Source organism: Thermobia domestica, chromosome 5, assembly GCF_964235325.1.
Source record: "Thermobia domestica chromosome 5, izTheDome1.hap1.1, whole genome shotgun sequence".
In the NCBI taxonomy this organism is placed as follows: Eukaryota; Metazoa; Arthropoda; class Insecta; order Zygentoma; family Lepismatidae; genus Thermobia; species Thermobia domestica.
The window spans coordinates 191,943,060-191,960,287 of record NC_137458.1 but is presented as its reverse complement, the minus strand read 5'-3'; the positions used below and the strand labels follow the sequence as shown (position 1 = coordinate 191,960,287).

The following is a 17,228-nucleotide window of genomic DNA, read 5'->3' as shown; positions in this document are numbered from 1 at the left end:
TAACGATTTCTGGTGACATGGTTTGAAGATAAGTGTTTTGCTTTAAGAAGTCAAGAACACACGCGAAACTTCGGAAAGGTTCGGAGCTAGTTTGTGTTTTGCGAAGATCAAGTAACATATCACGATGTAGCTTGAGCCGTTCGATATCTATATCGTCTTTGTAAAATTCGTCTATAGCACTAACATCATTTGTTTCACCAATGATAAACCGTTCACAGAGCCCTAGAAAATGTTTTATTTTAGTATCAAACCGTGATTCTAAACACTGTACTGCTGTGTCAATAGTTTCAATATATTGTTGATGATATAGCTGCTGTGGGTTTTCATATTCATGGGGATTATCACCTTGATTGATCCGTTTTGGAAGTTTTCTCGGTCGCGGGAGAGCTGGTTCTGAAAGCCCAAGTTCGTTTGCTTTTCCTACTACATCTGCCCAGAACGTGTCAAATTCAGTATCTGTTCGGAAATTCTGCAAAGTGAGCTGTAGGCTTGAAATGAAATGAAATCTTTGAGTTTTACGTCCCACGGTTATGCCGGTTAGGCTAAAGGAGACGGTGATTATGAGAGATGAGTGAAATGGTGGAATGAAGAAAGTGGGAGGAAACGGGAGAACCCCGAGAAAACCCACGAGCACGGTGTTTGTCCACCACAAAGTTCACTTGGCGGGGGCTGGGATCGAACCCGGGACCCCAAGCACCAGAGGTGAACGCTCTACCACTGAGCCACCGCGCCCCCTGTAGGCTTGAAATCATATTTACAGCATCTTGAATACATAAAGTTTTCTTTTGTAATGCTGTATTTGCGCTATCTATGTGACAAAACAGCTTCATTAGCAATTCCAGATGAAAAAAGAAATCGAACGAGTGCATTTGAACCAGGAAGCCATGTGCTTTGGCACCAGCATCTGACTTATCTGATAAAGATTGCTCTGACATGAAATCCATAAGCTCATGGTAGTTAAGGTAACACGACTGAAGAGAGATATGCCGTACTGTCATTGTTGTTGGACAAAACGGTCGTAAATTAATCGACTTATCATTTTCACTTTGCAGTTGATGAAAGAAAGCCAGTCTCTTAGGGGAATGTTTTACAAAAACAATTATTTCCCTAACCAGGTTGAGGACATTTCGACAGCCTGTCACATTTCTTAAAGTATCTTGAACAACCAAGCTAAGAGAGTGAGCAAAGCAATGCACATAAGGAGCCCTCGATTCTAATTGAGATATTTTTGCTTGAAGTCCTCCACGTACGCCAGCCATATTGGAAGCGCCACCGTAACACTGGCCTCTACAATACGTTATTTCCAGACTGAAACGTAGAAGAACATCTTGAATTATTTTGAAAAGAGCTTCTGAATGTGTGTCATTTGTTGAGTAAAAGCCTAGAAAAATGTCATCGATTTCAAAATCGTTGGTGACTATTCTAAAGCAAAAGGAAATCTGTTCTTTCACTGAGATATCTGCTGTTTCGTCAACAATCAAAGCATAATACTTTGTGGATTTTATAGTGGACACAAGTTGCATCACTACAGCATTACTCATAATTAATAACATTTCGTTACATATATCGTGTGATATCCATTTTTTTTCTCTCTCTCTCGTTCAAGCCACAACTTAAGGATAGGGCTGTCTTCACTTCTCAATCGGAGCAAATGATTGAAATTGCTTTTGTCGTCAGTATGACCCCTTATAGCTAGTCCCTGAACAGCCAAATAACGCAAAGAAGAAAGTATCTTCAGTAGGGCAATTCTACTCTCTTCCATCTGAATTCTTTTACCATCAGAGAGCTGGGAAGATACATTGATCTTGCTATTCAGAACATGAAGTTTCGAAAACGATTCTCGGTGACAATAAGAGCTTTCATGTTTTCTCATTCTTTCCAGCGCTTTCTTCCAATGACGGAAACCAGCTTCAATAAAGGTTAACTCTATTTTTGATGAAAACCTCAAAAGTTTTTTCTCATATGCGTCTTTGCAAATTTTACAAAATGCCGCATCTACTTTAGCGTCATAAAACATCCAAGGAAACTTTTCACCCCAATGTACCTGAAAGGTTCTTTTATATGGTATAGATCTGACTGCAGATGAAGACGGCATTGAAATTTCCTCTCTCTCTTCCTCAACAACAGAAGCACTACTATCAATATTGTCAATCACTGAAATAGAAGATTCATTTTGCACTTTTTTTTTTCGTTCTCACTATAAAACGATCCATTTTTCAAATGTTCAATTAACACTATTTACCCGCAAATAATGAATGAGTGAATAAATAAAACAAACACTTCACTAAAACTCACGCTCCTCTTCTTCCAGAAAACTGAAACAATAACACGTCACCACAATAATATTTTATTTCTTCTGTCAACATTATCGATAAACTAACACACCGACACGACACGAAACTTTGGAACAAAACACATCGGAGTATACGTTATTACTGACTGCGTTATCTCCACAAAATGGCCAAAACTCAATATTTGAAAATATAGAAAGAAAAAATTCAGAACAAAGGAAGGGAAGCAGGGTTGATTTTCTGCAACCAGGGGTCATAAACCCCTATATAAACTACCATGTGTTGCAACTGCTAGCAGGGGAAGTTCAAAAGGCTTCCAAAATTCCTAGAAAGAAAGGCGCACTATACTTGTCTACATCCGCTCATATAGTAATAAAATGACGGCAATTCTCTCTCTCTCTCTGTTTTGATGCTCCAGGAAGACAATGCTCACCAATACAGTCAGCAGTAAAGAATTGAAGCTGGGAGCGGGAGAAAAAAAAAGTATTCTCTTTCCTCTTTTCACTAAAAGTTCTGAAACGGAAAAATAGTTGTTTGACGACACTAATTTTACTAAAGAAAACTAAATATTGTATTCTGAAACTGAAAACGCACCTGAGTAGTTATTCTCTAATACTGTCTGGAAAAAGTATTTTGAAGAAATAATACGAAAACATAACTGAAATATTGGGGGGCTCAGCCCCCTCATCGGTAATATTGGGGGGGGGCTGAAGGGGTCTGAGTCCCCAGGTTCCGCGCCTATGCACGTACAACAATAATCCTTCTTACTATTTCTAAAAATGTCATTGACTTTCCATTTTCTTATGCTTTTTGTTCAGAAATAATACTATATTTGTCAAATTTTATTCCATGTAAGAACTACGTCCTTTTGTTCTTTCTTTCGTCCTTTCTACTTTTCTGTTTCTTTTTCTTGGTGTTACTTTCTTTCGTTTCGCCTCTTATACTTTATCGACCGTTGTCAGTTGTGATTCAAGTCGGCCATAATCAATCACACCAAAACTAAGAGGAGTTGATAAGCTAAACTGGTGTTCCACACCAACATGACGGGACTTAAGTTATTAAAACAAAGGAAAAATTATATTGTTTAGTTATTTTTAAAAGAAGGGAATGTTTGAATTAAAGAAAATCAAAACGGGCGAATAATTAGCCCGGGAAATTAGGTAGGCCAAGAGGATGCTTCTTTTTTCTTGTATGAACAGAATAAAGTTAGATTCACTCCTAAATTTTTGTATCATATCTTATAGGATTTATCGGTCTGCAATTCTTGCCATTATAACTTCAATTTATGCATAAATTAAAATATATTTAATTCTCCAACTCAGGTGGACAATTGCCCACTTGCTTTCCTGTGTTGGGCAAAGCCCCTCGAAACAAAATCCTGAATACGCCATTGGTTGTCTTCAACATTGGGAGGTGGGCATATTTGAGGCTTATTCTAGGGAAGGGAGATGAAACTCATATTACGATAGATGAATCTGATTTCTGAGATGAACCTGTTGTAGAGTATATTATATATTAGGCGATGTAGATGAAGTAGTAGTACATATCAGTATTAAGAATCACTGCCGTGTGAACACATTCTGATATCTGAATAGATGCATATTTATAATTGGTATGTTTCTAATTAGGCATCCACAAAAATCCACGTTAAAATTGTTTCATACTAATATAATAATATAAATAATGACTTCCCCCAAAACTATGAAGAAAGCATATCAATTACGTATGATGCAACAAGACTCTTATTTGAGAAAAACGATGATAATCTCAATAGCATTACAGAAATCGTTATAGAAATCTGACGCATGTCATATACTCTTTAGTTAACAGATGTAACCTTAAAAATATAGTGAAAAATATTCCAGCAATTAAATTATTTTCTTTTCTTACGAAGCATCCTTTCTCAAAAGAAAAATTGGGACACACGGAAATACGTAGGAACAAATCATGGTTCGACCAGGAATGCACTAAACTAACAGAGAAGATAAAACAGATAAAATTACGTTGGCTACAAAATTCGAATGAAATAACTACACAAAATTTCGTAGACATCAGGGGAGAAACTTCCAAACCTTTTAAAACAAAGACACGCAATTTTTTGATAGCTAAAATTAAGGAACTTGAAGATAATAGTAAAAATAAAAACATTCGGGACATGTATAAAGGGATCAACGAATTTAAGAAAGGATATCACCCTCGTGCTTATATTAAAGAAAGCTGACGGAACAGTTCTCACTGATACAGATAGCATTTTAAAGAGATGGAAAGGTTTCTTTGACGATTTGCTTAACACGCAGCCAAAAACTAATGTGCGTGGAGGAAAGGAGATACACACCGCAGAACCATATATTCCAGAACCCAACCAAATAGAAGTAGAAATCGCTATAAAGAAATAATTAAGGAAACACAAATCTCCGGGTGTAGACTAAATTCCCTTCTGAGTTAATTTTAGCTGGAGGCGAAAATTTGTGGAATAAGATACACAAACTCATCCTTCTTATCTGGAGCAAGGAAGAATTGCCACAAGAGAGGAAAGAATCAATCATTGCTCCAATCCACAAGAAAGGCGACAAAACTGACTATAATAATTATCGAGGCATCTCTCTTCTATCATCATACCATAAAACCCTTTCAACATTCTATTAGCAAGATTGACCCCATAAGCAGATGAAATTATTGGGTATTATCAGTGCAGATTTAGACGAAATCGATCAACTATCGACCAAATATTTACCTTTCTCCAAATACTCGAAAAGAAGTGGGAATGCAATACCCCGGTACATCAACTATTTATTGATTTTAGAAAGGTTTACTACTCAGTTACGAGAGAAACATTGTACAACGTTCTTACAGAATTTGGAATACCAAAAAAGCTAATTAGATTAATTAAGGCATCTTTAAATGAATCCCAAAGTAAAGTCCGGGCAGGAAACTTTTTGTCCACGAGCTTTCACGTCGAGAATGGCCTTAAACAAGGAGATGCGTTGTCATCATAATTATTCAACTTTGTCTGGAATACATTATAAGGAAAATCAAAGATAACAACCAGGGCCTAGAGTTGAATGGTATTCACCAGGTTATGTCGTACGCTAATGATGTAAATTTAATAGGGGATGATAGGAGAACAATAGAAAGAAATGCAGAGGTCTTATTAAATGCTTGCAGGGACATGGGTTTAGAGTAAATGAAGAGAAAACTAAATACATGGAAGTGAGTCGGGACCGTAATACGGCAAATTCTGATTGCGTTAAAATCTTAAATAATACCTTTGATACAGTGGATACTTTCAAATATCTAGGATCAATATAAACGGACGAAAATCATATTCACGAAGAAATTAAATGTCGAATAAAAGCAGGAAATTTGTTATTATTCAGTTCAAAATCTCTTGTCGTCTCTAATTCTGTGGAGCAATTTGGAGCTTAAAATATATAAAACGATAATCATGCCTGTTGTATGGTTGCGAAACATGGTCGCTTACTTTGAGGAAAGAACATAGAAAAGTATTTGAGAACAAGATCCTGAGACGAATATTCGGACCAAATAGGAACGGGAATGGGGAATGGCGGAAACTTCATAACGAGGAACTACATAATTTGTACGGATTACCAAATATTGTTAGGGTCATCAAGTCTAGGAGGCTTGGATGGGCAGGTCATGTAGCTAGGATGGAAGGAAGTAGAAACGCTTTCAAAGTCTTGACTGGAAGACCAATCGGAAAACGACCATTAGCAAGACCAAGGCGCAGATGGGAGGACAATATTAAGATGGATCTCGCAGAAATAGGAATCCAAAGTAGAAAATGGATCCAGTTGGCTAAGGATAGAAGTCAGTGGAGAGCATTTGTGAACGCGGCATTGAACCTCCGGGTTCCATAGGCCATAGAGTTAGTTAGTTTACGAAGCATGAGTATATGCCTAGACTGATACTACAAATAGATTAAATGCACATTTACTGAAAAGATGGGTTCTACTGGCATTGGGTAGTCTATATACTCTTCGTATGCTCGGGAATAGGACAAAGGAGGAAATTTCACATGAGGTTACGTTACGCACAGTCGCGTACCTTCATTTTCATTAAAAATGGAAAAGCCAAGAGAAACCAATTTCATCTCACTTTTCTTTGTGGGAGTCGGACTCATATCATCACATTGATCTGCAAAAAGCACTTTTTAAATCGGATTATTGGGAGAGCTTCCAGTTCCAATGTTGGGGTGACATGTCCCCCCATTTTCCCCGGAATTTGTGCCCGTACCTACAGCTGAGACAACTTTCCAGCATGAGGAGAGGGGCATATCTTCCTCTGGTATTTATTGCAATTAGTGCCCAAGTAGCGGAAGTGGAATTAATACATATTGATGAGACAACCAAACGCTCTACAGCACGAAGTTCAGTTTGAAAGGTGGAAAAGCCAAGAGAAATCTATTTCATCTTATATTTCTTTGTGGCAGTCGAACACAAATAATCACATTTATCCCAAAAAGGCACTTTTCACGTCAGATTATTGGGGGGACAGTCCCTTCCCAGGGCCAAGATTGGGGGGATATGTCCCCCTCGACCCCCCGGGATTTGCGCCAGTGGGTGTGAAGCCTATAATATAATAAGTTGATTGCTATATTTTAGTTTTAAACAGAGGGATTTTAAGGGACCCTGAGCTTCATGGCCGGAGCCTGGGCTCCAAAGGCTCCGCCCTTAATCCACTCCTGCCTACAGATTATAAATTCAAGGGGCTGGGCGTGGCCCGGGCTAAAAATTCCGGCCCATGCAGACCTCTAGCCCCTGTGTATATGTTATCTTTGGAAATACAGTAGGGTTTCGCTTATCGGACATGAAACAGGCAGACAGAACGCCGCATAATATGGATGCGTTAAGAAAAGACCTATTAAAAGTCAAACTATGATATAATTTTACATATTACGCATCTAATAATCATGTTTTGTAAGAAATAAATATAATGCATTGAATCAGAGACATATCCAGCGTGAGGTTCTGAAAGCTGTCCCCTTTCAAAACTCAAGCACTTATTAATAAACCTGCTTTTTCCCTTTTGAAGTTCTTCTATATCAGGTTACTTTGAGTCAGTGTCCAAACTGTGGGCAATGCGTTGTTGTCTTGTTATAATTCTAAGAACATGTACCGTAATACCATTGATACCAGGTGGAATTAAAGAACACTTTTAAATGGGATTAAAATTTCGTTTCCGTTTTGTTTATAACGTTAATGTATTAGAACGATACATTCATTGCCATTTGCTATTTTTGTTATGTGATATACGTAGCAGACAGTTTTCTTTAATTACAAGTCTCTCATTTTTTTTTTATTTCGCTTGTTCTACAATGCAGTTTGTGTAAAGTAAAAAGGTTCATAAATGAAAAGCAAGAAAAAGTTTAATAGAAATACGGAACTGTATTATTATTATTATTATTATTATTATTATTATTATTATTATTATTATTATTATTATTATTATTATTATTATTATTATTATTATTGATAGTTTTAAAACACTAGAATTACGTCCTTGCTAGGATTCGTGTTGGACCCCTTCCCTCCTGGATATGTTCCTGCACTGAATGATAGAGATATAAGTAATGGTGTAGACGGGCGTGCGATGCGATAGAATCCAGTGCACCAAAAACAGACTAAGACCACAATTTGCAGTTCTTCTTGCCGATTGATGCTAGTTTTTACCTGCAGTGATATGTCGGATAATGCGCCATGTGGAATAAACGGTCAGATAAGCGAGATCATGGCGTATTAATGTTTCATGCACCTAAACCTGTAAAATATTTGTGTATAAAAATCATCTTTCACTCCCTAGCTAAATTTGTGGATATAATCGCACATCTTGCCTTATAAAGTACAGACTTATAAAGAATAGCATGCTGAAAACCTAAAGAAAGACCAACTTCAATAATTTTCTATGGCTTTCTTTTTCAGTGACGGGAAACTTGTTCATTTCATCATTGTACATCACGTTTGGTACTAAGATGTCTGTTTCTTTCTATATAGGCCCTATATTTTTCACACTTTATTGGAGACAAAATTGCTCTTATTCCAAAAAAAGAGGATAAGAGAAGCTATACAACACCATAAACTGAAAAGAAAAATGAAATGAAATTTTTGAGTTTTACGTCCCACGGTTATGCCGGTTAGGTAAAGGAGACGGTGATGACGAGTGATGAATGAAAATGGTGGAATGAAGAAAGTGGGAGGAAACGGGAGGACCACGAGAAAACCCACGCACACGATGTTTGTCCATCACAAAGTTCACTTGGCGGGGGCTGGGATCGAACCCGGGACCCCAAGCACCAGAGTTGAACGCTCCACCACTGAGCCACCGCGACCTTCAATTGAAAAGAATCGCTATTACTAATAGTACACTAATTCTTATTAAATATATCATTAGGGGAAACAGAAAGTTATTTCCTTATTATATTGTTTCGGTTCTTATTAACATGAAAATTATACACTTTCTATAACGTTTTGTTAAAGAAAGATGGATGGGATGGGATTCATCTGGTGTCAAAACAGTGTAACAACTAGCAGTCCGCCACTCTACCCACTTGACCACAGAGACTAACTTTTATTTCCGGTCTTTTTCTTAACAAATAAATGTTCATGGCTATAGAGCATGTCACTTCCAAACTTAAGACAAGAGTTTTCCTCTTTGGTTCTCTACTTTCGTACAACATCGTGGTTACAGAAGCTAATTTATATTTGGCAGACAATTTACACCCTAGGTTTAAGCCAACAAATGCAACATTTTACTCCACTTTCCAATTCCTTCATTCAACTCTCCCCCTACCAATCGTGTTATTTCCTCTGCAATCGTGCTCTGCTACTGCAAAAAAATCCTCGAAAGCATTATTGCCAGTATACACAAAACCGAGTATAATTTTGTTTTTTGTTTATATTTTTATTTTAGTATATTTTTTGGAAATATCTCCTTAGATGGGTTCCTTTCCATTTTCTCTACTTTCTAATAACTAAATTTTACCCATAAACGTAAGGAAAATGGAATAATTGCGAAAAATGGTGAGTTATAATATATGCGCAATTTTTTGTTTATTTTTTGAGCCTAGGGGTACTTAAAAGTGCGGCTGTCTAAATGTAGGCGATAGCTGAACTTTGATTTCTATGCCTTTTAAAATGGTATTTGGTGCAGTGGACCGAACATATTAGATCAATCTGAGAAATGTTCTGAATATAAACTTTGAAAATTACATTTCAAAATATGAAATACTTAAGTATTCATTTTAGTTTTACTTATGTGTGAAATATATAAATGGACATGCTTTAGCCTCTTATGGTTTATTTTGAATCAGTAATTCTCAATTTCTCTCTCCACATATGCACATTTCTCAGCACATCATTTGTCTTTGTATACTTACAATAATCTCAGTTAGATAATAACCTTTTCTAAATTCTTATTTCCAACTTATATTTGCAGACATTTGGTGGTCCTGACCTAGCTAAGATGCCTTTGGACGAAATGTTCTTACGAGATATAGCAGAAGCGAAGTCCGTCAGTATGACAGATGATGGTGTTAGAACTCAGACATTTCCAACCGAAGAAGAGCAAGTATCCACGTTAGACGAAGACATTTTACAACAAATCAAATTTATCGAGGAAAGACAAGAGACACGCGAGGAAGCATACACAGAGTCAGCTGAAGGAGAAGTATTAACTAAAAGGTAAATATCGCTTATTTTATTTCTTAACTATCATTGGAATCACTCTTGACGGATTTTAAGCGCTGTCAGTTAACGAACAATATAGAGAGGTCTTGAAAATTAACAAACAGAACAGAAATTGATATGGAGCACTGCAACAGGAAGGAAGGCATATTGACAGTAGAAGCAAAACCGGTTTTGTTGCCTACAAGACTATGCCTCTCTTGGCTTTGGGGCTTAAACTGATTTTTCACTTTATATTGTGAAAGCTGGCGAATAATGCTGTTTTCGGGAAAACAATGAAAAAATAAGAGAGAGAGAGTAGATATAACACCTCCACATAATAAAACTTTCGTTGAAAAATTAGTTGCAGAACATACATTTAAAGATAGAACATTTTTTTCAAAAATCTACTTGCTATTGATACCTATAAAACTAAAATAACTTTTAACAAGTCTATCTATGTTGAAAGGTATGTCCTAGATCACTGGTTCTCTACTTAATTCTTATCGCGATTCCTATTTTAATACATACACTCTCTTGTCATAGACCCTCTTATAATTTCTGGTTTGAAGTAAGCTTGTTTGAAATTTTTAATATATCTATAGAGAATATCTCATGATGTCCACATATTTCTCTAATAGTAGAGTCAATTTCTTGTATACAGTAACTTCCCTAAAAGCGAATAGATTATAACCAAATTCGGTCAATTCATTCATATTACAAATACCGAATCCGGTCCGTCATACTGTTTTTCAATGGAGGCCATTTGAAAATGTTTAAGCTTCATAATTTTCTTAATTTTGGATAATATGATATGATAAAAAATATAGTGATTTCCAATTTTCGTTAATAAAACTTGGACAGCCGCTAAAAAAGTTATTGAGTCTTTTAAATGACGATAATGTGAGATTGAACTGGATATTACTTCTTTAGTGAAATGACAGCATGCTCAGGTATCTCATTAGCTTTCAATTTTAATTGTATTTCAATATGCAGGTTTTGTGCACTTGTATTTACTGGTATTTCAAGATGGAGTTCTCGTTAGTTTCATATCGTATCTCTTTCATTTAAATTGATTTTTAAACAACTCTCCATCGTTGAAAAATGTTTAGTAGATCCATTTTCTTGTATTTGACAGTATGTATAAAAATAAAAATATGCTTACTAGAACCAAATCGCAAATAATATTTAAAAATATTTTCCGGTATTAGATTCTAATTATACTTATCTCTTCCACTAATCTTCGCAATCCACACAAAATCCTCTCAAAGTCTCCCTGGCGTCGCGACTCTCAGGTCGAGAAACGCTGTCATAGATATACGTAAAATATGTCTATATGATTTGTATTGAGATATAGTAAAATTGAGATAAAGTAAAATTATTAATGAGTGATACTGATTCGCTTATAGCGCATATTTAAACAGATAACGTATATGGAGATATGAAAATATGTATTAACATTTATATATATCTCATTATAAAGAAAATAATGAATACGAGTTCAAATAGGTTAACAAGAAAATATTAGGAAAATTTAAATATGAGCTTAAAGGTGTTAGAATAAAAAACGTTGTAGGTCTTAAATAAAAAAAAAAAATATGCTATTAAGAAATAACAAGATAGAGGTTATAACGCTATCGTGCCTCTCTCCCCACCTCTATACAAGCTGAACTGCGAAGCAACGAACTACATTTTATTATTTGCATACTTTGCAATAAACAGTAATTATTCATTTTATTATATGTACAAGTGTAATCAATATACTGTTAACAACTAATCAATCAGTTCCTATCAGAGGAGCAACTACCTGAAAACTAAGTGTTTTACAGGAAGTGGCTTTTGCTCTAAAGGCATATTCATACGCACTCTTTGTCTGTCTCAGAAAGCAACATTTATGAGGCGCGCAGTGAGACTTGACATGAGATTAAGAGATGTGAATGTGCTACTAGCTTGTACTAGTTGTTCTCACTCACAAGGAGTAGTTTAGAATTTTAATCTATAACACCAACATAAATCAAACAAAATGCTACAATAATTGAAAAGTATGTTTACAAAAATAAAAACATGTAATTTACGCCTCAAGGTGAATACCGGAGCATTTCAACTGCTTCGTACTTAAAATGTGACCACAAGAAAACCAGTCAACCAAGAAGAATTTTGGTAAAGTTTCATTCTCTCAATGACAGCGAAGGCAATGGAAGAAGTGAGGAAAATACCCTACATCCCAAGGAAGAGAAATTATTTCGTAATTAAGTTTTAATTCCCCAATTAATGCTAGAAAATAGTCGATTCCCCTTTGTGAAGAGTGTTTATAAATGATGATCACCTAAACTTCGCTACCGCATTAGGCTATATTCACATACGATTTCCGGTAACACGAATGGCCACTATCCTCACCCATGATGGTTATTTTCTTTTAGTGAAATTATATCTGTGCTTATAAAGTTAATAGTGCAAAATTGAATTTATATATCCCACATTATTTTGATTCTTTCGCCCTATCAAAATTTACATGTGAAGTGAAGTTGAATAGGTTAAGTCATTGCATGCTATTTTATCTCTTTTAAATAATTATTTATTTGTGGTTCGTTGATTATTTATTATTGATGTGAAATCTATACGTGATATTTTATTGAAAGAAGGGATTAATATTTCAGGTAAGCTTCGAACATATTTGTGTGTATTTCATGTTAATGAATTTACCATATGGTTAACATAGTGCAGTACAAGGATACATTTACTCTTCTATTCAAACATTGGTTGACTTAAGTTAACTTCCTGTAAACTCTATGAACCCCTTCCCCGTGGTTAAAAGAGACGTAAAGAATAACCGGATCAAAGATGTATGAAATTTTTGGGTGATGGAAGTTCAATGCGTTTTAGTAACTGCACCGCGGACTCCCATAAGTGACGGTGGTTACCCCATCTGGATCCCCATCGGTCGTAAGGTAATAAAGAAGATGAATCAAAAGAAAAAATCAAATAAGAAAAGTAAAAGAAATAAAATCAAATATTGTAAAATAATCAGAAATATCTTTCAAGGACTATGAAGATTCTCTCTTAGAAGATAAGGAACAATACAAAGTACAGAATACAATTCAAAGTAAAAAGCGCAATATATTTTCTATAGAAGAAAACAGTTTAGCATTAAGCTTCTACGATGACAAATGATTCGTATTAGAAGGTGTGATACATGCCACAGATTGGGTTAGTGCAAGATAGATTTAAAGAATGAATTAATAAAAAAAAATAGAACATGAGTATAAGAAAAGAAAAATAAAATGATGGAATTGATAAAAAATAAATATGTTTAAGTAATTTTTGATCCTATTCTATAGTTAAAATGTATAAAACTTTATATAATTACGTTCCCTTTTTATATTCTTTTACATAATTATGTTCCCTTTTTATATGCTTTTGCGCTATTAATTATGAGTAACATAGATCATAGTCAAGTTTTTCAAAACCTGAATATCAACTAAGGAAACTATTCCATTAAATTTAAAATTCAAACACAAAAGAAGATTTTCTATTTAAATTCTACAAAATTCTAAATAATTATGTTTCCTCTTGAAACATTTTTGCGCTAGAATAATTTAGGTTTAGTAATTTTCGTAAAATATCTTACGTATTTTTGTATATAAAAAACTTAATAGTTGCAAGTTCGCCGGAATGGATATTTTATATCTACTTCCATGTTGGAAGTTTCGTAATGAATCAACCAACCTTCACGTGATAGAGCAACGTGATTACCTTTTAAGGTAAAAATATCCCTAATGATTCTAATTGTATTGTACTTCTCTCCAAATATGAGGTTAGAGCAGTGTGGTAATTGAAGCACTTTGAGGTGGAGTTAGTGTGTTCCTAAAATATACTTGTACTAAGAGAGTATACTTGCAGCAGTGGCGTATACTGGTTTGATGGCTTGGGCTAGCACTAACCTTTTTAGCACCCGTACATTATTATTATTATTATTATTATTATTATTATTATTATTATTATTATTATTATTATTATTATTATTATAGTTTAGTTTTCACGTTGTTATACGGTCTTCGAAATAAGAAAAAAAAACTTGCACCACCCTTTTATCAAGTAGATAAATATTTTCTCTTCACTTGCAAGACTTACATTACCTTATTAGTATTACAGAGAAACTATCGTACATTTCTACCTTTATTTGTTGCATGAAGTATCGCTACATTTCGCACTGGATAGGTGGTAACCCTATTCACCAGAGTAAATGGAAGATGCCCGAGTAATAATGAACGCTGAAATAGGCGATTAGCAAAGAACTAGCCTCAGTCTGTAAGAGCTTCGCAAACTGCTGCAAAACAAAATTTTCGTTGCGTTAAACAAATCGCTATGGAACAAGGCTCATGATGTCTAAAACAATTCACATAGAACCCCAAAATGCACTGCCATTACTCGTATAATTTCCCTTTACTCTTCGCTCACGCCCAAGAAACTGATTTCTGTAGAGGTAACTGCTGTTACCTGGCAGCCCGGTCGTACGCTGTGGGCAGAGATGGAGCGAAGGAGAATGCTCTGATACGATTCTTGCTGTAGTAACTAGAGAGTGGTTTCTGCTGCGGTGCCATATCGAAGACCTTTTCAGTTCGCGAGACAGACTGCGTGCAAAGAAGTTGGTGGATCTTTCTAAATAATACAGTTCTCAGAAACTTGTATCATTGAAAGACGATACTCAAGTATAAAATTATTAATATAATTTAGTTTATATTATAATATCTTTATTTTGTAATATTCTAGGACTACCGCCGGTAGGCCCCAAAACACATCACTGTCTTGCAAAGTAAGTGTTAATTTCTCAACGCATTGCAAAAGGAACTTTACTCGCAGGAAAATACTCCTGTACAATATGGAAAAGGTTATGATTTCTCAGTTCACAGAAGTTTCCTCACAAAAGACTTTAAAAATCAGATTTCTAATATAGGGAAGACAGGGGCTGGTTGAAACACCGTCTTGGTTGAAAGAGTAGCGAAAAAGTATGGAGAAATGGGTCTAGCAACTCTGTCTTCCTAGTGCAGCAACATTAGTCAACTGTCTTCATTGTGTACAAGTTTCATGGAGGTTGCAGTGATCGTTCACAGTTTATCTAGAAAAATCTGTTTTCGAAGGTGTTGAGTAACTTTTAAGAAATTTTGTTTTTCTTTTACTATTTCAGAACAACAATGTTATGGAAGTATATGTAGTATTCAGGAAGTGATTTGAAGTTTCGTGTATAAATTGCATTGTTTACATTTAGATTTAACGAATTGTGTGTGTCACTGTTTTCATTCTTATTATGGCGGACAGCAAGGGGTTGGTTGAAACACAAATTTTCCAGTGTTTCAACCAATCTCGCTTTTAATTCCATATAGTCAGGGCTTATGTAAACGATGAATTTATTTTTTAAAAAATGATTTGAGTTCTTATGATTGAAATAATTTAGTCATTTCAGAAACTACAAACATGAAGAAGCACAAGCTTAGTAGTACTACCGAAAAAGAAACTGTTTACTAAAGCAAAGAAACTATCTCCAAACAAGAAATCAAAGAAAGAGAAAAAATATGACCCTAGTTCCAGTTCAGAAGATGAATACTAACAGCAAACCTCGTGAAAAGTATGTTAAATGTACATCATGCCACTTTTGGACTCATGAAATGTGCAGTGATGAAACAGTTCCTTTCGTATGCCAGAATTGCAATTCCGACTATGATTAAGGATGCAGTTTTCGCGAAGCTACATAACAAATAATGCAGTACTACAATACTATGTTCTATCATTGTCACAAGCATATTTTCTGTATGGCTGTGAAAATAGTTTTGATCTGTTTCACAATTTGTATAGAATACACATTATATGATAGCTAATTACATTTTATAAAGGCTAAAGTAAAACTTAGAATAATATATTCCCATTGTTTCAATCAACCCCACGGTGTGTTTCAATCTGGCCCGTGAACGGTGTTGCTTGTAACACTTGCAGACCTGAAGAAAATTGTATTTTACTCCGTAATGTGGATCAACAAAAGGATGAAACTGTACATAATAGGAGGTGAGGTTTCAAACTTTAATTTGTTTCATTTTTTGTGAATTTCAAATACATATTACAAAAGTTATGTGGGCAAATGTAAAAAATGTTTCAACCAGCCCCGGTGTCCCCTACATAGCTTATAAAGGTACTTGGGTACCTCTGTGAGAACGCTTCATAAAGTGTGATCATAATTGTAATTTGTATAATCACTAGAACACCACGTTAAATTTAAGATACAATATGCATAACTGCAATAGTAGTTAACCTTCTAGTAGTTAACCTTCTAGATTAAAAGAGGTGTATTATACAATAAAAGGTAGAACAGATATTTGTGAAAAAAAAAAACTATCGTATATCCATTGTTCACAGTAAAATCATTTTTAACGAAACAGAGAACTCAACCTTTCACTGTTCAGGAGATGTTACTTCTCACTCTGTCTTCTTGGAGTAAAACCCATTTTGATACAGATTCCTTAGTAGTAAGTTGAAAAACTGATGATTTGATTTCTTATTTGCTTATTAATTTATTTTTTTAATTACACATTAAGATTTCATATCATTACCAAGTTCCCCGCCCTAGAAAGCACAAAGGGAAAAGGTTCCGGGGAAGTGTTCAGAGGTGCCTGGGAATTTTCCCCCTTTCCCCCTTCAATTACCACAGTGGGTTAGAGCCAGTGATGTAACAATAACTATGCGGCTCGCTTGCAAAAATAAATTTCCGGCTCTAAAATGTAATTAAAGAATTGCAGAAGAAACATTTAGTCACAGTTAGCTATGGTATATTGTAGGAAAATAATAAAAATGCATCGAATACCTTAGTGATTACATTATCTGTGTTATTCAATTATTTAGCAGACAAAATATTAATATTTTTATATTAACATAGAGAACAAAAGTTCAATTTTTACTTTGCATTTTCATCCGTTGCCCATATTTTCAATATTCATGAAACTTTAATCTCATTAGCCTCTTCTGAAATTGAGCCATACCGCGTACTTCCTGGTGAGAAGTAAGACGTTGGTTGAATTCTGTCATTATTCAACGTTTAATTAGTTCCTCTTGGGTCTTGCTCATTTCAGTGTTACAATGCAACGATTTTTCAAACCTGGGAATCTGATGAAAAAATTAATGAAAAGATTAAGCATAAAAATAATGTGTAGACTTCTGTACATATTAAGATTGTTATTAAAATGTCAATGTCATACCTCCACTGTTACAAGTT

At 35.0% G+C, this 17,228-nt stretch overlaps 1 protein-coding gene across 2 annotated transcripts in view; it reads left to right on the top strand.

The window, feature by feature from the left end:
* LOC145684748 (uncharacterized) overlaps positions 1–17,228 on the top strand; it is a 1,464,901-nt gene that overhangs the window by 679,901 nt on the left and 767,772 nt on the right. For both annotated transcript variants that reach the window (XM_081757122.1, XM_081757121.1), the window contains exon 7: positions 9,744–9,988. In XM_081757122.1, coding sequence (XP_081613248.1) covers positions 9,744–9,988 — 245 coding nt within the window. The remainder of the gene's footprint in view (positions 1–9,743; positions 9,989–17,228) is intronic.